General features: G+C 48.5%; 1 protein-coding gene across 13 annotated transcripts in view; it reads right to left on the bottom strand.

Moving 5' to 3' along the window:
* PTPRS (protein tyrosine phosphatase receptor type S) overlaps positions 1 to 19,928 on the bottom strand; it is an 88,371-nt gene that overhangs the window by 57,637 nt on the left and 10,806 nt on the right. For all 13 annotated transcript variants that reach the window (XM_042887299.1, XM_042887300.1, XM_042887298.1 and 10 more), the window contains exons 2-4: positions 15,668 to 15,813; positions 14,604 to 14,745; positions 8,089 to 8,277 (exon numbers count right to left, since the gene is read on the bottom strand). In XM_042887299.1, coding sequence (XP_042743233.1) covers positions 8,089 to 8,277; positions 14,604 to 14,745; positions 15,668 to 15,813 — 477 coding nt within the window. The remainder of the gene's footprint in view (positions 1 to 8,088; positions 8,278 to 14,603; positions 14,746 to 15,667; positions 15,814 to 19,928) is intronic.

A 19,928-nucleotide genomic window follows, 5' to 3' on the forward strand; every position in this document is an offset into this window, starting at 1 on the left:
ACTAAATACCCCCGTAAGCAGACATGCATGTATATGCAGCATGTAACTACATGGAAGAAAACTGCCTCATTTACCTCAAAGGGCTTCACTCCTGCAAAACTTCAGTTAGAATACATACAACATAAATAATTCACCGGGCTATCAAATGTTTTATGTATTAGGAGTACATGATTATACTACAGAAATGGGCAGAGCTCACATGAGCCGAGACTCCTAACTCCCATCCCTGGAAAAAGCAATAATAGTAAAAACAATTCCAGATCTAATATTAATGATAGCATCTTCAGTCGGGTGCAGATGCAGCCCCTTCAGAGCGATGTGTCTGCGTGGGGAGGACACGGAGCTTGTGCTGTGTGTGCAGGGTGCAGCAGGATGCTGTGCGGGAAGCCGTGAGGCTGCAAGTGCTTCTGACAGCAACGGGGTGTGAAAGTGCAGCTCCCACCCAGACCCACTGCGTCTGGTAGATCCCAAAGGCAGGACAGAAGGAATGAAAAAAAAACACAACAGTGCTAAATCGAACTGAAGTCATTTCAAAAGAACCTGAGGGTATTTCAGTGTGAGAGGAGTGAGAAACCAAACGCTGAAGCTTCACACTGAAACATCAGCTGAGCATTTTTCACACTGAACTGAGGCTCGAGTATCATCTGCCTTCTGAAACTTCCACAGAGGCGGAGAGCTGCTCGGGGAGCCTTCCCAGAAACTTCTGTTTGTCTGGACAAATCTGTGATAACTTCAGCTGGTTCCAGGCAAACCTGGCGCCCACGAGTGCTGCTCATCGGAGCGTGCGATGGGGCGAACGCAGCGCAGAGCAGGAGCAGCACCGAACTGCAGCACACAGCTGTACTGCAGGGATGAGGACCCAATCCCTCATCCTGACCATCCCAGCTTTGCTGGTGAATGCAGTGTGGAAGTTACCCTGCAGTCAGCTGCCAGGAGCCAACGGAGATGACGTGTGAAAAAATAATTATCTCACACACAGCACCTGATGCTGCTTTTTACCAACAGAGATTTACAGTCTTTTAAACTTGTCAGTGCTAAAGCAAGGTTCCAAAGGTGTGTGCACACTCTTCCTGCTGACTTCCATCGACAGCCGGAGCTCTTTTGGGCCTCCATTAATGACACAGTGCAGAAGCTACTTACCATGGGTATCTCTTCCAGAAAAACCTAAGGGTGAGAGAGTGGAGAGGAGAGGGGAAGATGGCCCTGAAGACAAGGAGATGGGAGCCTGAGCAAAGCACTGGAAAACTTCCACTACAATCAGTGGCTCAGGATGACTTTGCACCAGTTAAGAGAGACTCTAACTATTTACCAAGCTTTGATAACATTTACTGCCCAAGACAATCTTCTGTCCTTTGCAGTCCTGGAGAGATCAGCTCTTAAAACTCTGCCATAAATCTGAGGCAGTACAGCCTGAGACGTTATTAGAATAACAGTACCGGTATTACCGAGTGCACCCAGCAAACAGAAACAGACATCATAACCATATATAAAATAAAGACAGGTATAAAAAAGAAATAAATATCCAGAGGTGAAGCAGGACAAGAGAACGTAACACAACAACAAGAATCTGGATTGAGTACAGGTCAATGAAACAGGAACTGAGTGGAGAGAAGTGTTTGGAGAGTGGGTGAGTGAGTGGTGGGGGGTGTCTTACCTCGGATCGGTGTACCTTCTGCAAAGAAAACAAAGAAAAGAAGTGAAAAGACTGCAAAAGCCCCAACACCTGGATTGCCTGTGGGAAAAGGACCTGAGTCAAGGAAGACAGTTCCCAGTAGGAAACTTCCTGTGCTATCTCAAATGAGAGGGACAGACTGAAGAGGGTTCGGGTACTCAAGGTGGGATGCCCTTTATAAAGCAGTCCAATTCAGCTGGCTGTTTACAGAGCCTCTGTGGCACTTATCTTGGAAGCTCTTTGAGACTGGCTCCATTTTGCTGGTAAGAATGGATAGAAAGTCTTCAAGCTCTCAGCTAACATTACTGTTTGTTATTTGCAGAACATGTGATGAACCTGCACATCTTCATCACCCTGGGGGCAAGGAGACAGCATTATGTTGGTGTCAGCCAAGTCACAGAAAGGACATCCAGGTACCCTGCATCACATTTAGAGTTGCAGGTCTGATCCCAGCTCTGCCAGCGAATTCCCAGTTCCAAACTTAAGCTTTTGGCACGGATGCGTGAGGAATTCAATGTGTGTCCTTAATAGGACCTTCAGTTATCCTTCAGTGGCTCAGCACAGAGATTGAAGCCAGATGCTCCGCATTAAATAGAGTTGTGCTACTGCTCAAGTGCAGGGGGTGCTCATGCCACCGTTCTAGAATCATCCCAAACCCCAGTGCGGGAGAGGGTATTTTTGGAGAGAAGAGCCCTGCTCTGCTTGTTGTGGTTTTTATTCAAACCCCCTCCAGTTGTCTCCAGTGCCTGACATGAGCGTTCTGCCTGGGCAGGTCTCACAGATGAGAGGAGGTGACTTCATCATGGCTGTGAACCACACCACAGCCCAGGTGGCAGCAAAATCACTGTGCCCCCGTTTGACCTCTGGAGCTCGAAACCATCTTCCTTTGAAAACACGGCAGGTCCTTTTGCTCACAGCGGCATTCAAACTCGTTACACAGCTTATTAAAAAAGGGAGGTTGATTGCTTTGCTTTTTTACCCCAATCCTGAGAACAGAGCAGATTCCGCAATTCCAAATATTGCCTCTTACTTGGGAAAAGCACAAGAGTTTCTCCATAACAGTAACAACTGCAGTCACTCTGCAGCCAGGGCTCATACTGAGCACTACTGGACAAATAGCAGCCTGCACACTCTCCTCTCCCCCGGTGAGAATTACGTTCCCCTCTCTAAAGATGGGAAAACCGAGGTTGAGGTGAAGCAATGCGCCCGCGGTGGCAGGGAGCGCTGCGGCAGAGGAGCCCAGGCCTCCCGCGTGTCGGCTGCCTGAGCCACAGCCTCCCTGCAGCGCTCAGCCCTGCTCACCCTTCTTGTGCTGCGGCTCAGTCCTCCGTTTTCAGGATAGAAGGTAAAAATATACAGATACTGATTACAGTTTGTCTTTATTTTTCAAAGGAGATGAGGGGAGAGAGGTATTATAGTGTTAGGATATTAGATTCTAGGTGTACTCAGCTTCTAGTTAGGAGGTTAGGTTATTTGCTAGAGAAAAGTTAGCGTCTAGTTAGGGTTAGGAACTAGCTAAGGTTAATAAAGCAGGCTGGTTAGCTATCAAAGGGACAAAGGTTGGAGAGACAGCGCTTGAAAGAGGTGGGGGAGCAAGAATTTGGGCAGATCTCCACACGGGAGACGGCAGGAAGGTCTGGAAAAGCGAGAGACAAAGCAGCAAAGGGTTATAGATCAACTCAGTGGAAACAAAAACAGCCTCCAATCCTTCTGTCTCAAAACTGGAGTGAAAATCTGCCATCTGTGGCACAAATCTGGAACGAGGCTAATGGGAAGCGGGTTGAGAGGAGAGGAGACCCCAGCAGCACCCACTGCTGTAATGTTTTGTTGGCCTTGCCAGGCTTTGCAACTTCCTGCAAAGGCACACCACAACGGGCAGGAGAAACGTGATGGAAGTTTGAGCTGTGTCACATTGGAGAGACAGTGGCAGAACCGCCCCGTGTTACCGTAGGCTGGTTATTCCCTGTTCCACCTAAACATCAGAGCTGTCCCTGGAAACAGGCTGCTGGCAGCTCTTGGGGAGCCAAGCAATGCTGCTGCGATGCTTCCAATTCTGACTCTGGCATTTGGGACACAGAGGTGAGGAGCAAAACACGGTTATAATATGGCCCACAGCTGGGACAGAGGTGACAGAATTTGAACCAAAACGAGATAACTCTCAAGGGAAGAACGGTAGTTCGAATGGTGGCAGGGACACAGATGGTAGATTTTCACTACTGGAGTTTCACATCTAACCAGCTTCGTTTTCAATTTAGGGGAGCGGGATGAGGCTAGAAGGGGATTGGGGTAGAATAATAGCACCAGCTTTGCAGGAAAACAAAAGGAGGAAGAGTTCCCATGGATGCAGACCTCCCAGGTGGAAAGTAGGTTATGCAAAATATTCATTTTGCCTTCTGCATCCCCCTAGGAACAGAAAATCTGTTCGTTCAGGAAAAACATTGAGGCTGCACAAGCCCAGACGGCCAGCATAGCATTCAGCAGCAGAGGCAAAAGGCACGCGGCCCTGGGACCAAGATGGTGCCAGGCAGAACTCCATGCGCAGGCGTCTCCCTGGGCAGAGAAGATGGGATCTGCTCTTCCACCATCCCTTTCTGTAACTCTTCCCACACAGCAAGCTGCCCACGATTCTCTAAGCCTTCAACACAGGGAGAGGAGGAAAGTCACCATTGCCATGGTAATGACAGAAAACACATCCCCACCTTCTGTCAGACCACGTGTGAGAACACGTGTGTGCTGCGCTCCTCTCCCGAGGGCTGGAGAGAGCTTTCTATTCTAAACAAGCAAGCAATCATCAAGGGTCTCCTGCAATTTTAAAATGCCGGATCCTGGGTGACAGCTGCAATTGCTACATCTCTGATCACAAAAGGGGACGTGGCACAGGAGCTCTGCAGGGCTTCTCAGGGGACAGAGCTGACGTGGACAGGGTGCTTTTCCAACCGCCAGTGACGAACAGCCTCAATTTGGAAGTGCTGCATCCTCACCTCTCCCTTCCAAAAAATCCAATAACTCTGTTAGATGTGAAACTCCAGGACCTCCTGCAGGTGTGAACACAATTATCACAGGTCCAGGGTACAAGCTACTGTGTATTTGGGGAATTCCAGGACAACTGTTGCTAAGTTACAAAAAAGTCTATCCAATGTTAGGAGGTTCATATTTAGCTGTTATCTCTTCATACAGATTTATTAATTAGGATTATTATTATTCTTTTTGTAGCCTGCAATACCCCTGCAGAAATTATTAAGAGGGCAGAAGATCCCTACTGAAAGAGTTAGTAGAAGAAATGCATGGCATGCCTCTCAGAAAGCTGTTACAAAGGAATTAGTTTAAAGGTGAGGGCTACAAATCTCCACATTAGCAGGTTTGGGGATTTCATTTAGCTTTGGTTTTTCGGTTTGTTTTTTGTTTTTTGTTTTTTTAATTAACAAACTTACCAAAGGTCTCTGAATGTAAAAAATAGTGAAAAAAAGACAAAAAAGAAAAAAATTAAGTTTGTTAGAGCCACTTATTTAGAAAGCAGAAGACAACACACAAGACACAAAAGGTTTTAGGGTTCCTCTGATGAAAGAAGCCAGCTGCTGAGCGCCTCCCGCTGTCCCCCATAGGTGGCACGGCTGAGCAGAGGACATTGCCTGCTGCTCCTGTGCGCAGGCAGAAACATCCATTCGTCGTCCACCACCGAGGCCACTTACACTCACAGGCAGCCTGGGTTGCTAAGGTTGAGATCTTGGTGTAAGACTGAGGGAAACAGGCGGCCAGACAGAGCTTTCTCCCATTTAGCTCTGGCTGACAATTCAGCCTTTCATTCTATCTAAACGATCAAACATGAAGACTCCCACTTGCTCGGAAGGAATGTCTGGAGACGGAGGGAGGGCCGATGGCTGGAGGAAAGCTGTGTGGTTAACAGCACCACTACCTGTTCCTCACTTACACTGAACTCTTAACACAAAGGGCACCACGGGACGATGTGAACTGAACGGCTGCAGCCTCGGAGGACCATCTGCATTGACAGTGAAGTACCTGGCTATTTTAATATAAACGAGAACTAAATCTGGACATGGCTGCCCAATTTTGCAGAGCTCTGTGAGCTCTTTTAATGAGCTAATTTGCATGTTTGCCACTAAATCCTGTACCAATACAAATTCAGGCCTTAACGCCCTCCCTAGTTCTTAACACCCTCTGTAATAAAGCGCCATGGATGCCACCCTCTGCAAGGCAGAACCTTCGTGGCTGTCCTGTCCCGTCTTGTCCTGCTGCATGTCCCTGTGCCCATCTCCATCAGGGAGCACTGCACAGCCAAGTCTTCAGAGACAGCACAGCCGCTGGCTTGTGTGCTAAGTCTGTTAGAGATAGAGCTCCCACTCCTCCTCCCTGCGCTCCCTTTCACAGAGGGTTTGTCCAACACCCGTTAGTTGGCTGTAATCGTAATTTCCCAGAGGTTGGATTACAGTGACACTGCTGGCCTGTGCGTGGAAGACACTGAAGCTCATTAGCAGTGTCCTGAAGCATCCAGTGCCCTAATGTGTGCTAGTGCTACACTCTGGGCAGCAAAGCTTGTTTTCTGCAAAGGTAAACGTATTATATTCACTCGCATCATCAGCGCTCTGACAGGCTAGACCATGCACATCGCACACTGGTTACAAATGCACACTTGAAATCTCCTTTGCCTTGGTCTGGATGACCCTGATGTTAACGTTCTCCACTTTCACAGGCCTTTGCATTGCAGAACATGCAAGTTTTGGAAAGCCCTACAAGTAGATGAAATAGGACAATAAAGCAGAACCTCGACTTTCAGTCCTCCCGTGTGAACAGCCACCTGCACTCCTTCCACAGAAGCAACAGGTTTCTGCCCCAGAGGACAGCAGGGATGCTTCACCAGCTTACTAATTCAAAGAAGCTGTAAATGAGATTAATTTTTCAGCAGGCATCTTCAGATTTACCAGAAAGGTCAAGGGTTCCCTCAGAGGCAAACCAATTCACTGAAAAAAAAATGCAGCATTCAGGTGGCTTTAAGGAAAGCATCAGATCAAACCCAGTTAAGGAGTATAAAGGCATTCTAGCAAGATGATAAATGTATTAAAAATAATCTGCCTGTGCATTACTCACACTTCAGCTCATGGTCACAGAGCATGATATAATTCTAGTTTACCTCTCATTATTTATGCTGAGTGATTTTTTTATTTGCATTTGACTCAGCTGTTACAATAAAACAGAGAGGTCAATCTCATCTGGGTTTGTGGGATTCACCAATCCATTCTAATTCTAACAAAGCAGCTTAAATATCTGCTTGTTAGTTTGCTTCACTGAATAAGGAAGCATTGATGCAGGTGTACAAAAGCTACACCGAACTGGAACTACACCGAGCCAAACCGGTGGCTGCGGAATAACGAATTTTTGTGTTTGATTCCTGCTAGGTCCAACAACAAGGAATGTTTTCTCCAGGTGGGGTGAGAGCAGTCGGTCCAAGCAGCACCTGAAGAGGACCACTTCTGTGGGTAGTTTTTGTCAAGAAGTAAAACTTGCACCGCTTGTTTCATAATCGCAGTTATCAGCAAGAAAGCAGGGAGGGTTTTGCGTGGATCTTCTTTTAAGCTAAGGAATTACTTTATCAGAAGCATTCATTAATAAATCCACCTGTGCCCTCCTTGCATGTGTGCACATACACACTCACACTGTGAACCAGGATATTTAACAACTACACAAACAGCTCCTGAAACATGGATATTGGGAGATGTCACGTTGACACACAAAAACAACAAACGTAAACAAAAGAAGCAGATGGACAAGCAGATGGGGAAAGACAGAGAACTGACAAGAGCCACAGAGCTGGGGTACATCTGTTCGCAGAGATCCACTCCACTGCACTGCCACTGAGCACTGCTCACTGCTCACAACTGCTCTCCAGCAATGACTGCAGGGATGTGATGCCAGAGAGATCCCGCAAGAGCTGCTCTTCATACCAGCTCTGACAAGCTCCATTTACACCCACAGGATCCTGCTTCCACAGCTGCAGACCTTACACCAGGTGTGCGTGGCCTAGCGTGCTGTCTTGTCCCAGTGATTCTTTCCCCAGCTCTTGCTCTGAGGAGGAAACCCACAGCCTCTATCCAATTTCCCAAACTGCAGGAACATCATGCTGAGGCAAGCAGACTGGTTACAGCATCTCCTGCAGGAGAACCAGCTTCCCTTTCTGCTTTCCTTTGTAACAGGAAAGGGCAGGAAAATGGGGTGCAGGGGAAAGCGCCCCAATCATTTCCTGGATAAGAATGTGAATCCCAAAAGCGAAGGAAAGCAAATGACCCAACGCACACCTGCGAGGCTGCGTTTATAGGCCCCCTCCTCTGTTTCAGAAACCTCTGGGCATTCCTTTAACAACTGTATCTATATCTTGATTCTCTGACCTCGCACAGAGACCTCACCTGATCTCAGCTGCTTTATTCTCCCGTTGCTCGTGCTTGGGTCGACAGGCAGGAAATCTTTAAACCAGGTGATCTCTGGGTCTGGGTTCCCACTGGCTGCACAGAGCATTGTGGCCGTTCGTGTCCGCTCCACCACTTTCAGCTGGGGCCCCATGTCAATGTTTGGGAAGCCGGGAGGCAACTGGTCCTCTGGTGGGAGAGAAAAAGCACAGCGGTTACACACACAGCTGGGACCAGAGCAGCTGGAGGGGCTGTTCAATAGAACACGCCAAAAAACGCAGTCAGGCAGAACTGCTGCCCAGTTCTCTGAGCAGTGAGATTCAAGGAAAGGCTACTGCAAATCATCCATAGACGGCCTGCGAAAACATGTCAAGCAGTGAAGTCTACCCTCCTGCACGTTATGTGCGACCATCCTAATGCCCCACAAGAAAAGTTTTACAGTTAAATACAAAATCTGAGTCTAAAAAGCTTTGGGGCATCTCAAAGTCTCTCCAGATCTTGCAGTGCATCCCTCTCCCAGGAAAGCGACTCGCACATACTTGCTCCTACAGCAGAAGCTCTGCATACATATAGCACAGATCCCTGTCTGCAGAGTACAGCACAGACAGCCACATCTGAAAGGAGTAATTCTTCCTTCCCCCTCAAGCCCCACAATGCAAAACAAACTGCGCAAGAGGAATAATGAAAGCGACTACATGAAAAGGAATGTCAAAAACGCAGTGAAAACGAGGAGGGAAAGGAGAGGAAAATATCATCCAGCTGTAGTTACCAGAGGGGACACACAGAGCAACAGTGAGCCAAGTGCTGTCAGACAGGGTGCGATGTTCAGCTCTATCGGAGTGCTGCTGCCATGCAAGAGGGATGCAGCACCAGGACCGCGCAGCCCTTCACCGAGCTCACCTTCACTAATGAGGGGGAGGAGGGCAATCCTAATCAGCGTTGGCTAATTTGTGATAACTAATATAAAACGTTAGTGCTTCCCCCATAATCTTTGTCACATCTTCGCATGTTTAAAAATGGGCACTGCTTCCTTCTCTGATCATTACTGGAGCGTTATACTCCATCCAGTGTGACTCAGTGCAGAGTGAAGTATCTTCTCATAAATCAAAGGAACCTGACCACAAACAAAAACACGTACCACCTCGTGACTGCAGAAGTAATACAGGTTTCAAAGCATGGACTGACTTTCAGCTGTATAAAGGAGCAGCTATTTCAGTGCATCTGAAATGCCTCAAAACCAGGTACTACCTTCAAAACAGAGACGCAAACGCCCTTAACCAGGGACTGATCCAAACCTTTGAGGTCTCACTTCACCGGACTGTTCTCAGGCTTTGCAACACCCTCCAAACAGCATTCGGTTTTGCAGATCACGTGTGCTGCAAAGGCCCAGCCCCCCCCAGGAGGGAGCTGAGGGCTGGAGAGCTCAGGGAATTGCTTTGCCTTCGCACAGCTTTCAGCCAGGCTTTTAACGTCTTCTCTTCCCTTCTCCCATTTAACCAGGCGGTGGTGTGTTGTTAAGGAGCTGCAGAGCTGCTGCCGCATTGGCTGCAGATGACATCATTATTGATTACTGCTTTTATCCTGCTCCCTGGCGATGCTACTCCACCTGGCTCAGACCCACGCCCGTTAATTTCATGAACCAATTAATACGTGTGCATGTGTGCTGGGGGAGGCCTGGTACAACTACTACTGCCGAGTGTTTCTAATTAAACAAAATGTTAATCTTGCAGCACATTGTGCAGAATTCCTCTGAGTTTAATTAAAACAACTGCGACTAGAGGCGTGATCAGATTTGAGGATCAGATCGACAGAGGAAGCACCACCGAACATCACACACTGCACTGATCCAAGAGCTCAGATTTCCTTCCTGCCAGGAAAGTGAAACTGGCTTCATCCCCTAACAATTGGATTCCCTTTAATAATGCAATTACAGTCTCAACTCAATCCCCACAAGACATGCACACGCACGCCCTGCCACCTCCTCCTCAATCCCCAAACACCAGCCCAGACCTGTTACCAAGTAAATAAACAAGGGATGGTTTGGATGGTGAATTCTCTTTCTAAAAGCAGCCCAGACAACTGCAAGAACAAAAGAGGGAAGATGCAAGCTTGGAGGGCACACCTGGCCTGCTGCTGAATCCCATGCTAGCTCATGCAGGCGAGTGCTGTCACGCGCTGCACTTGCCGTTCTAACAGAGCTCATCCTGCTCTTAGACTGAGAAGTGTAAAGGTTTCTCTTGAGAAAAAGCTGGTGAGTTATCTCAAGGCCACTGAACAAAGTAGGGTGAGAAGCAGCAGGCAAGGAAAAACTGAGGGAGGCAGGGAGAGGAGAGCACTTCAGCATTCATTTGTATGAAATCCTACTGGAGGCTGTGCTGTGCCGGGAGCCGCGCATGCACTGATGCACACACGGTCCTACAGACAGAGCAAAGGGCACCAACTGCAGCAAAGGAGACACTTGCTGCCTCTCGTCCCTCGAGAAGGTGGCAGCTTTGTGTCTAGATAATCAGTCGTGCTAGAAATGAGGATGATGAAGGAAGATAAAGTGGGTGTTGCTGCTGCTCTTTTTCCCGCAGGGCGCGCAGTTATTTAATAATTTAGAAGAGGAGGAGGGTGTGAGCACGTACAGATGAGCTACGTATTGAATGCAGAAAGCTACAATGAGGGTGTTGTTGAAGAAAAGAGGAATTTCTTGCTTTTCTCTGGAGATACACAGCCCTGCTCACGGATACCGGCTGGTCTCTCATCAGCCCGCCATCCTCACTCCAACGGTGAAGAGCCAAGAGCAGCTCAAATGTCACTAATCTTAAGCAGAACCAGGATCAGAATCCAGAACTTGTGAAGTTTAGTCCTGTCTTCTTCATCAACTTTACGAGTATGTTACAAGCATCCCCGTCCCCACCACGCATCCCTGCAGGATGCACCTTGTAAAGCGACACCCAGTTCCTCCCATCAGGATATACACTGCTGTGTCTCAGCTAACCACGACCACGCAGCCAAAGACAGATTTGATACATGCCAGGAGTCTCAGCAACGTGCTCTGCTTGTTGATTCCATGCATTCTGATCTGAGAGTTCTGCTACGAAGATAACTAAGTGGGCTCACAGACACTCAGATACGTGAGCTGGCCCCACAACAGTGCAGGTAATACCCGGCCCTCCCTGCCACCAGCGTGCTCCTATGCGCTCCGCTGAATTAAAACTGGCCTGACGTTTTTCATAAGCTACAGAACTAATCTGCTTTCTACTTGGCCCGATCTTCAGGTCGTTACAGGAACAGCCAAGCAAGACCAGTTTGAAGCACATCTGCCAAGACCTTCTCGAGTGGCCAGGTAACACCTCCGAGGCAGCTCTGCCTCAGCACGCGCTCCCGTGGGGCTCAATGCTTTCTGCTGAGCATCCAGAACTCATTTGTGTTTTGTTGACCTAAAGCCAACGATTACAAAATCCAACCAAACAGCAGAAGCCTTGCTAGAACATTCTACATGCCCACACCAGATGTCCTCTTTGAGTAGGAAATGTGTGACGGAAATTTCAGGGCAGGACTGCTAGAGAAATGAACGCTTCATAAGAAAACAACAAGGAATCTCTAAAAAAAAAGGCTGAATGTCTGAACCCAGCAGCCTGACCCACTCACCGCTAATAACTGCCACAGATCTCGCGTGTCTAACAGCCAGCCTCCTCGATTTTCCAGAGTGCAGAAATCCTCGGGAAAGGACAGCATCAGCCAGCACACAGTGAGCTGTCAGGGCGCAGCAGACCTTGCTCCATTACATTCAACTGGACCGAGCGCTGTTTTTTATGGGATCAATGTACAATTCATGTTGCATTTACTAACGACTCACAAAGGGGAGCCCCCATGGAACTCTATCAGCTTCAATAAAGCAAAGAACCAATCTCTGCCTGCCCCTGCTCCAAATGCAGCTCGCTGCCTCCGCACAGCAGAGGCAATGCAGGCAGAAGGCTGCAGCCCGGTCTCCTGCAGGCAGGGTGAGGCAGGGAGAGAACCTCCATGGCACAAGAATCGCTGCCATGGGCTGCTACAGAAGTGGAGGGAAGATAAAACCTGTGTATAGGAAGCAGTAACAGTAATAATAAAAGTTAAATTATGCACATCTTTCCTGAAGTGAGGAGCTTACAGAAACAATACCAACTGAGAGCTGGGGTGCCTGTGTCAACTAGCTTCCCTTCTGCCTAAGTTATTATGAAAAATGACAGCAGCTGGAGTCAACAATCACTGGAAAATGCTTCCCAAGACCACTTTCCTTCCTTTTCTTTGGGCTCTGCAGGAATCAGGTTTGCAGGCACTACTTCCAGCCTGCTGTGGAAAGAACAGCAAGTTCCAGACTATAGAAACGCAGATCCGAGAAACAAAACAGGAAGGACAAATGAGGCAGCAGAGCTGGAGTGAAGATGTTCTGTGAGCTGAGTGGCGTCCATCACAAGCTTTGCTTCTCAGAGCTCCCAGAGGTTTCCTCTCCTGCAGCTTCCTGCTATTAAGTGAATGCATATGGACTTCTATCATGGTCTGATCCAAGAACAGTCATGTGGATAACCAAAGAAAGGTTTATTCCCCATTCCTTCAATAGCCACATCTAGGAGGGAAGAATGCTTTTTGCCTTTCTGTTTGTGAGACTGTCTGCTCTCTCACTAAGGAAATCCCATAACTGTTCATACACGTGTATTCCATGAAGTTACACAAATGTATTTCAAGCTGATTACAACAGCACAGCCAACAGGCTGCAGAATGAGTCCAAACCCCATCCTGCAGAGTTTGTAACAGCTGGGGCCCAGGTTTCCATACTCCACAGCATGCCAAGATAACAGCTTCTGCAAATGACAGCTCACATTCATCTCCAAGCTGTGGAGCTGCCCCCATCTTTCTGCCAAGCGTTCGTTCTAAAAGTGAGAGAAGAGAGGCAGAAAGGAGGAGGTGGCACTGCAAGGAAAGACAGAGAAAAGACAAACAGGAGAGTGGGTGAACGTAGAAGGAGATTGAGAAAAGAGAGGAATAGATGCCAGCATGCTGACTTTGTCATTGTGGAGATTAGTGGATTTGTGCTTGGTCCTTTTAACCTCCCCATCACTTACAAATGAAGACAAAGAGGAGACAATCTGTGCTACGTGAAAGGTAGGGAAAGATGAGGGATGGAATAACTCCAGCAGTGCAGGGAAGGGGAGGGTGTGCTGCAAAAACTGCCTCCCCAGTGCTCTTCAGCAATCTGCAGGTCATTACTGCTCCCCCCTGTTTCCTGGACTGGTACCCTACCTGCTTTTGTAGCCAGTTAGCTAAGCTAATGAACAAAGTCCCATTAGGCAAGCGGAACAGCAGTTCCTGTGAAAGCACCACAGCACTGGAGCAAAGCACCATAATGTTCTGGTGGGATCAGCAAAGTGCATAATTAGGCAGGCAGGGAGATGAGCTCCTGTTCTGTCATCTGCCTCTCTAGCTGACACGTGTATGATGCTGATACCGGAAGGAAGAGCTGCAAAAAGACATGTACGAAGCAGTGCTGTCCCTAGGGGCCATCACTGAGCTCAAGGCATCATTTCCCATACACTGCAGCTTTCTTATGAGCGCTGAAAAACGCAGTGAGAACTCAGAAGATTTGCGAGAGCAGGAGTTGGAGGACAACATTCTCTCTCGCCACTGATCACATTACATTCAAGGGGTAGAAATTTTGGTCACGATCACAGGGGCACCTCTCCCAAACCGTCACCACTCCATCTATGAGGAAGTGTGAAGAACAGAGCTTCCAGCTCCCAGCCAGACTGCAGCTAACCACGCTCTGCCATAAAGCACTGCTGCAGCCTCCTCACCACGTACTGCCAGCAGAAGGTTAAATGCCACGCCAGGCAGAGGAGCAACACAAAGATTTCAGTGCACCTACACAAATCTGTCAGGCATGCCTGGACCACAGGCTTGCATCCTCAAAGGAAGCCAGCAGCTTGCCAACGCAGAGCTTGCCAGGTGAGCAGCAGAAGGGATATTCCTGCTACAAAAGGCTTTGCCATGTGCCCTTTATGTCTGATCTTTGTTTATTGCTCTGTGCTAGGATTCTGCGCACAAATTTAGCTCCACACTGCCAGGGATGTGCTCATTCTCTGTTCAAACAAAAGGACATCAGATGCTGTTGAAAATACTGAAGTTGCTGAAGAAGAGGCATTATCTGGTGCTACTCATAAACCTGGGGAGGGAATATTTATTGCAGGGAAGATCGTGGAGACCTAGGATAATTCATGTTGCAAGGACCCTCAACACACCTTCCTGACAGAACTCGTACGTGGTCTGGTAATAGCAAGCACTCTGCTTTTGCTTCTTACATAGCCATTTTATGTAATAAAAATTTAAGTAATAAAAGCAAACAGATCTGATAGGTCAAAACAAACCAAAAAAGGACTCTGCACTCTGGCCATGCATTTTGTGACAGTCTTCCCACCCATGAGAAGGAAGAGAGAGTCTGACGGGTACCTTCTCCCGTGACACTGACACAGGCAGGCAGAAATGTTCTTTACCTCGGAGGACAGTGAGCTTGGCATGGACAGTGACTTCCCCATGAGGGTTTTGAGCAACACACTCATAAATGTTCTCATCCCGGGGAGTCCGGAGCGGCTGGATCCTCAGAACAGCACCTGCACTTTCATCAAATTCAATTGTCTGGGGAATAAAAGGAAAGAAACACATACACGTAGTAAGTGTCCTTGGCTTGCAAGCAGAAGGTTAATTTCTGCTTCTCAAGGAGGCACCGACACATTTACAAACACATACACCTGGAAACACACATCAGCTGTCCCTCAGTGCCCAGCATACAGCCAGCATGGCCAGCTTCTCTCTGCTGACCTGAAGGAGCCAGGGAACTGCCACACCAAACCCATCCCTGACTTCTGGCACACCAAAACTGCTGTGTGTATCTCAGATGCTCTCACCAGGTGATGGTGTGTGGGGTGGGTTCAGAACACAACTGTGATGAAGCAGGGGGAAATGCGCTGAGAGAAACAGAAAAAGAAAAAAGAATCTGCCTCATTCTTCCATCTGCGTAGGCAGCTAACCCCACAAAGCTCTTCTGAGCACACAGCTGCCTGGCAGGACAGGGTCCCACAGCACATTCCGCAGGATGACCTCCAAGTTCTTGTTACTCCGGTCATTTCTATCCAAATTATTTCCATCTAAGCAATGCCAGCAACTGTATTGTTTACTTCAGGCTGTTCCAGAGTTAAAATAATGAGTCATGGATGAAAATGAAAGGTGCATTTGTGGAGCCCAAGAAGTACCAGCTTGTAGCTGGAGTTTCTTAGGGCAGGGAGAAAGCAGCTTCATGTTATATCTGAGGAGGGAAAAACTAACCAACAAAGCAAAAGAAAAAACACCAATAACAAAAAACCTCACAAACTCTGTTGCTTCGGAACAATCTCAGTTGTTAACATGGCCAAGAGCTTGTATTTCATTCTTACTGCTGTTAAAACTCCTCCTCTTCCAAATCTCCCTTTATTATCAGGCCTCAGAACGACCACAGAGGAGCACCAGCTGCTTTCTGTCAGTCCCTGTCTACATACACATTGACTGGAAGGACGTCTCTTACCTCAAACCTCTGGGAGTTCACTTTCTTCCCTTTCTTGTTCCAGGTGACTCGTGGCTTCGGGTCTCCAGTTGCTTGGCATACAAAAGACGCCACCCCTCCCGACACACCAATTTGGTCCACAGGTTTTTTAATGAACACAGGGGGACCTTTTGAAACAAATAAAAACAAGAAGAAAATTCGTAATTGGCGCAAGGACAGACAAACTCCAATAAAGAACGTCTGTAATTAACAGCAGCATTATCGCCGCTGTTCTCGTATGATCCCAGATGAAATCCATCCTCTGGGCCTTCTGGGAAGGAGCAGTCCTTCCTTCCATTTTGCATATGAAGAACCTACATCACAAACCGATTAATGGCCTGATCCTACAATGAGATTTCAGTGGAATGAGTTGCAAAGCCTCTCTTACTTCTGAAGAGCAGACTTTTAAGCCATGTTGCACAAGTGAAGCTGATGCGTGAAGTCCATCTAAGGATCATCAGAAGAAGCTGAGCTGAAAACAGCTTCTACAAACACTGACAGCCAAAAGCTCCTCAACGACCCCTCATAACCAGCTGCCCAGAGGTGCAGCAAGGCCTGAGCCCACACACTCCATGCCTGGGGCTGCATTTCAGCCAGCCTGGGCCGAGGCAGGAGCGCCGCTTGTGCTTGCAGCAGCTCTCCCTCTCCCCCGCCACACTGAGTCCCACCACATCCAACAGTCTGCAGCAGCACTTCTGCAAGGAGGGGGAAGGATGCTGGGACAGGCCTTCCGACCCAGGAGGGTGTCTGGGACCTTCTGATGGGAAGAATACGAGGCCAGAAGTGTCTGTGCAGAGCCCGTATTGCCCCTGTCTGTGGGAGATCCCCCTTCCGTACTCTAACCTGTTTCCTGGCACAGCTTTCTCTCATCTAGTTAGTTTAAAATTTATTGAAATATTTCAATCACGAGGCCGCAGCTGTGTTCAAATAAAATCACTCAGATCATAAAGTTGCCGTCTGTTATTCTTGAGAAAAGCAGACCATGTGACTGTGAAATCTGTGTGTTTATATGTAGATACTCAGGGTCCATAAAACAAGATGTAAATGGCCGACTGAGGAACTTACAAAGAGGGCAAAGAGAGCGGCCTGCAGGGCCTTCCAGGGGTTGAAAGACAAAAGGAAGCATTCCCCCTTCCCTGCCTGGTGTGGCCAGGAGTATATAAATAAAAGCCCCCGAGCGAGCTCATGTGATGCAATCAAGCATTTGTTTCCATGCTGGAGATAAATACAGTTTGCTGGAGCTGTTTATGTCCCATCGAATGTACGCAGTGCTGTGCACAAAGCACTGGATGTATAAATACCCAGATCTATATTTAGAGGTCAGAATATATTTGCAACGCTACTGCTAAAGGTTATCAAGCAAATCCCACCGGAGGCACCGGGCATTTGGGAGTTTGTCTTCCACCCAAGAATGGCAAAACCAAACTCTGCTTCAGGCTCCATTTGCCTGAACCCAACTTCCTCCCTCCATTCTACGTTCAGAATCTGACGAGTTTGCAGAGGTCAGATCTGAAGGCACAGCCAAAGTCATCCAGGGCTTAAGAGCACTTTATTGACATAAGCTCACTTCCTAAAACGAAAGCCCCTAACAATCTTTAATGTTATGTACACACTGATATGGGTGCAAGCAGTACGATAAGAGCACAAATAAGGACAAATAAAGTCCTATTTTCGTCCTGAAGAAGGTGGAAGTGCTCCAAATGGAGAATGAAGTGGAGCCATAGCTCAGCATTCCTTGTTAGGAGCTCTGTTGACTCCTGGGGTGCTAAAGGTAAGCTGACCTGCTCTTCTGAGACCGCTGCGATGCTGCACTGCCTATGATAAGCTCGCTCAGAGAGAGTGAGAAACAAAGGAAAAGAAACCAAACACAAATCCCTACCAAAGCATCCATTCGATTTTGCTACTCACTTGGAAAATCAGTGAAAATCAAAGCTAAGTTATTGTTTTTAAAACTGCCCGTATCTCTGAGCTCCAGACTTTGATTCTCGCCTCTCCCCCTGACAGATCAACTGCAGTGCTCTCCACCTATGCATCTCATCACTGCACCACTTGTCACTGCAGCCCACGCCAACCGCAGAACAGCCCTCTCCTCTCTGGAAAAGAGAAAGCCAGGCTACCACAGGCAAGGTGGTGATGATATAAAGCTGAAACAGATTCCTATGTGCTGCGTAGGACTGCTACAGCTCTGCCATTCCAGGTCCGGCCTGCAGTGAAACATGTAGTTAGAATTCCTGCTTCTGCTCTGCAAGCAGCTCTGACAGCCTCCCAAAGCAGGAACAGGGTGTCCCTGCATCCCTGAGCACTGCCCAAGGCACCGCCACGCAGACAGCTGATGAGACCACCAGCTCACCCTCATGGCAGATGACCTCCGGTTGGCTTTGCTTTCCAAAGCGCAGTCCTGCAGACACAGTGGGTCTCAGAAGGGACACGACACACATCTGGGGACGGAATTTCGTGAATTCTCACGCAGAGTTTGAGGAGAAGCTATGAGATGCTAAAGGTGGGGTCTCTTGTCATCCCTGAGGAGCCCACACAGTGCAATGTGGCACGGCATCAGGCCGCGTGCCTCGCACACCAGGGCAGCTCCCCTCACAGGGGAGAGGAATCTGCTGCCTCACCTCTCCTTCCTTCATGCCTTCGTTCCACCACCGCAGAACATGTTCTTCAAATGCAGTCATGTAAAAGGAAAACATCTCCTGCTAATGATACACAGATGCCAAAACAGTCTGAGGAACTGTACAGCAAGGAGGGGACATCTCACCCTTTAAACCTAAATGTCCCTTGGGAACTGCTGCCATGGTGAATGTCAGGTGGTGGATGAGCAGGGGCACAGTCCAGCCAACATACACCCACCTGAAACACCAAGACGGCCAAGGCAGAGGAAGGGAAGGGGAACCTGGAGGTGCTCTGAGCACTGGGAAAGAGGCAGAAATACAAAGAGGTTGAACATAACTGAGCCAACTACCGCGGGGGAGAAAAAATGGTGCAGTTTGAACCTGCTGACCCTTCTCCCTGCTGGCCTCCAGGCAGGCCTGGCTGCTCCTCCTGTTGCTGGGCTATGGAGGGACAAGGAGGCTGGGGATGCCTTTAGCCCCAGGGACTACGCCATGGGGTGAGAGCAGCTTTCTCCATGGTCCTCCAGTACACTCCAATTAGGAGTCACTGCCTGGAGGGCTGAAGGGAGAACTCACAGCAGTGTGGCTGATGGAACAAAGCGCCGGCAGCAGAGAGGGCTGTGTAAAACCAACACGGCCACCACCAGCCCTGCAGGAAGGCCAGCCCTCAGCCACCCCAAAAGCAGGACAGCAGGAGACAGGGCACAGTGGGGAAATATTGACTTCCCTGGGTTTTTCTGTGACAAAATTGATTCTCAAAGCACTTCACGTCAGCTTTCCAGATCAATACTCAAACATCCTCCCAACCATCCTGAGCTCAAATGCCTCTGGCGCTGGCTCAGGGAATCTGGGCTGATGTGAGACAGCAAAACTCACCTCAGTGCTCATCACCCCACTGCCACAGCCCCCCACACTGCTTCTGGGAAAGCACCTCGACATCGGATGGCAAATAAAGACAAACCACTCATTCTTTTGTCTGGCCCCAACACACAGAACAGCAGGAGCCTGGATGAAAGGGTCCCTCGCGCGCAGCAGCAGCAATCCATGGAGAAAAAAGAAAGCCAGATACAAAACACATATTTTAGATGGTTTTGCTTCCAATTTCAGTGCCCCTGGTGCAGCACTGGTGGACGCCCACATACCAGTCCCAATGACCCAAGGCTGTACCCGAGACTGCCAAGGAAAGAAGGCAAAAGCAAAAGCAAAGCCAGTAAACCATTTTCTTTTCGCTAGCTGGCTTACCACAGCCCTCCCCAATACACAAGGCCGTGCCATTCTGCCCGCCATTCCCAGTCAATCTGCAGCAACGTGGTGCTGAGCTGCTCGCTGTGAGAGCATGCCTGCACCACCAAAGATCTGGGGTACATTAGGCAGTGTCATCCTTTACCCCAGCTCAATAATACTCAACAGATCAGAAAACATCATTTCTTTGTGCACGTACGTATACAACATTATACACACACACAAACATCTGTACTTCTGCCTTTTACAAGGGTAAAAGATGAGGCCGTTAGGCCCCTTACAGTCAGTGTCATTTAGCCGTTAGCGTCAGCACACCCCGACCTGCTCTCCCAGGCTCCAGATGATTCCCACAATCAGGATCCAGATCTCCTGCTCTGACGCACATT

Source organism: Lagopus leucura, unplaced genomic scaffold (genome assembly GCF_019238085.1).
Source record: "Lagopus leucura isolate 7727_CA_CO unplaced genomic scaffold, USGS_WTPT01 Super-Scaffold_100076, whole genome shotgun sequence".
NCBI classification, from domain to species: domain Eukaryota; kingdom Metazoa; phylum Chordata; class Aves; order Galliformes; family Phasianidae; genus Lagopus; species Lagopus leucura.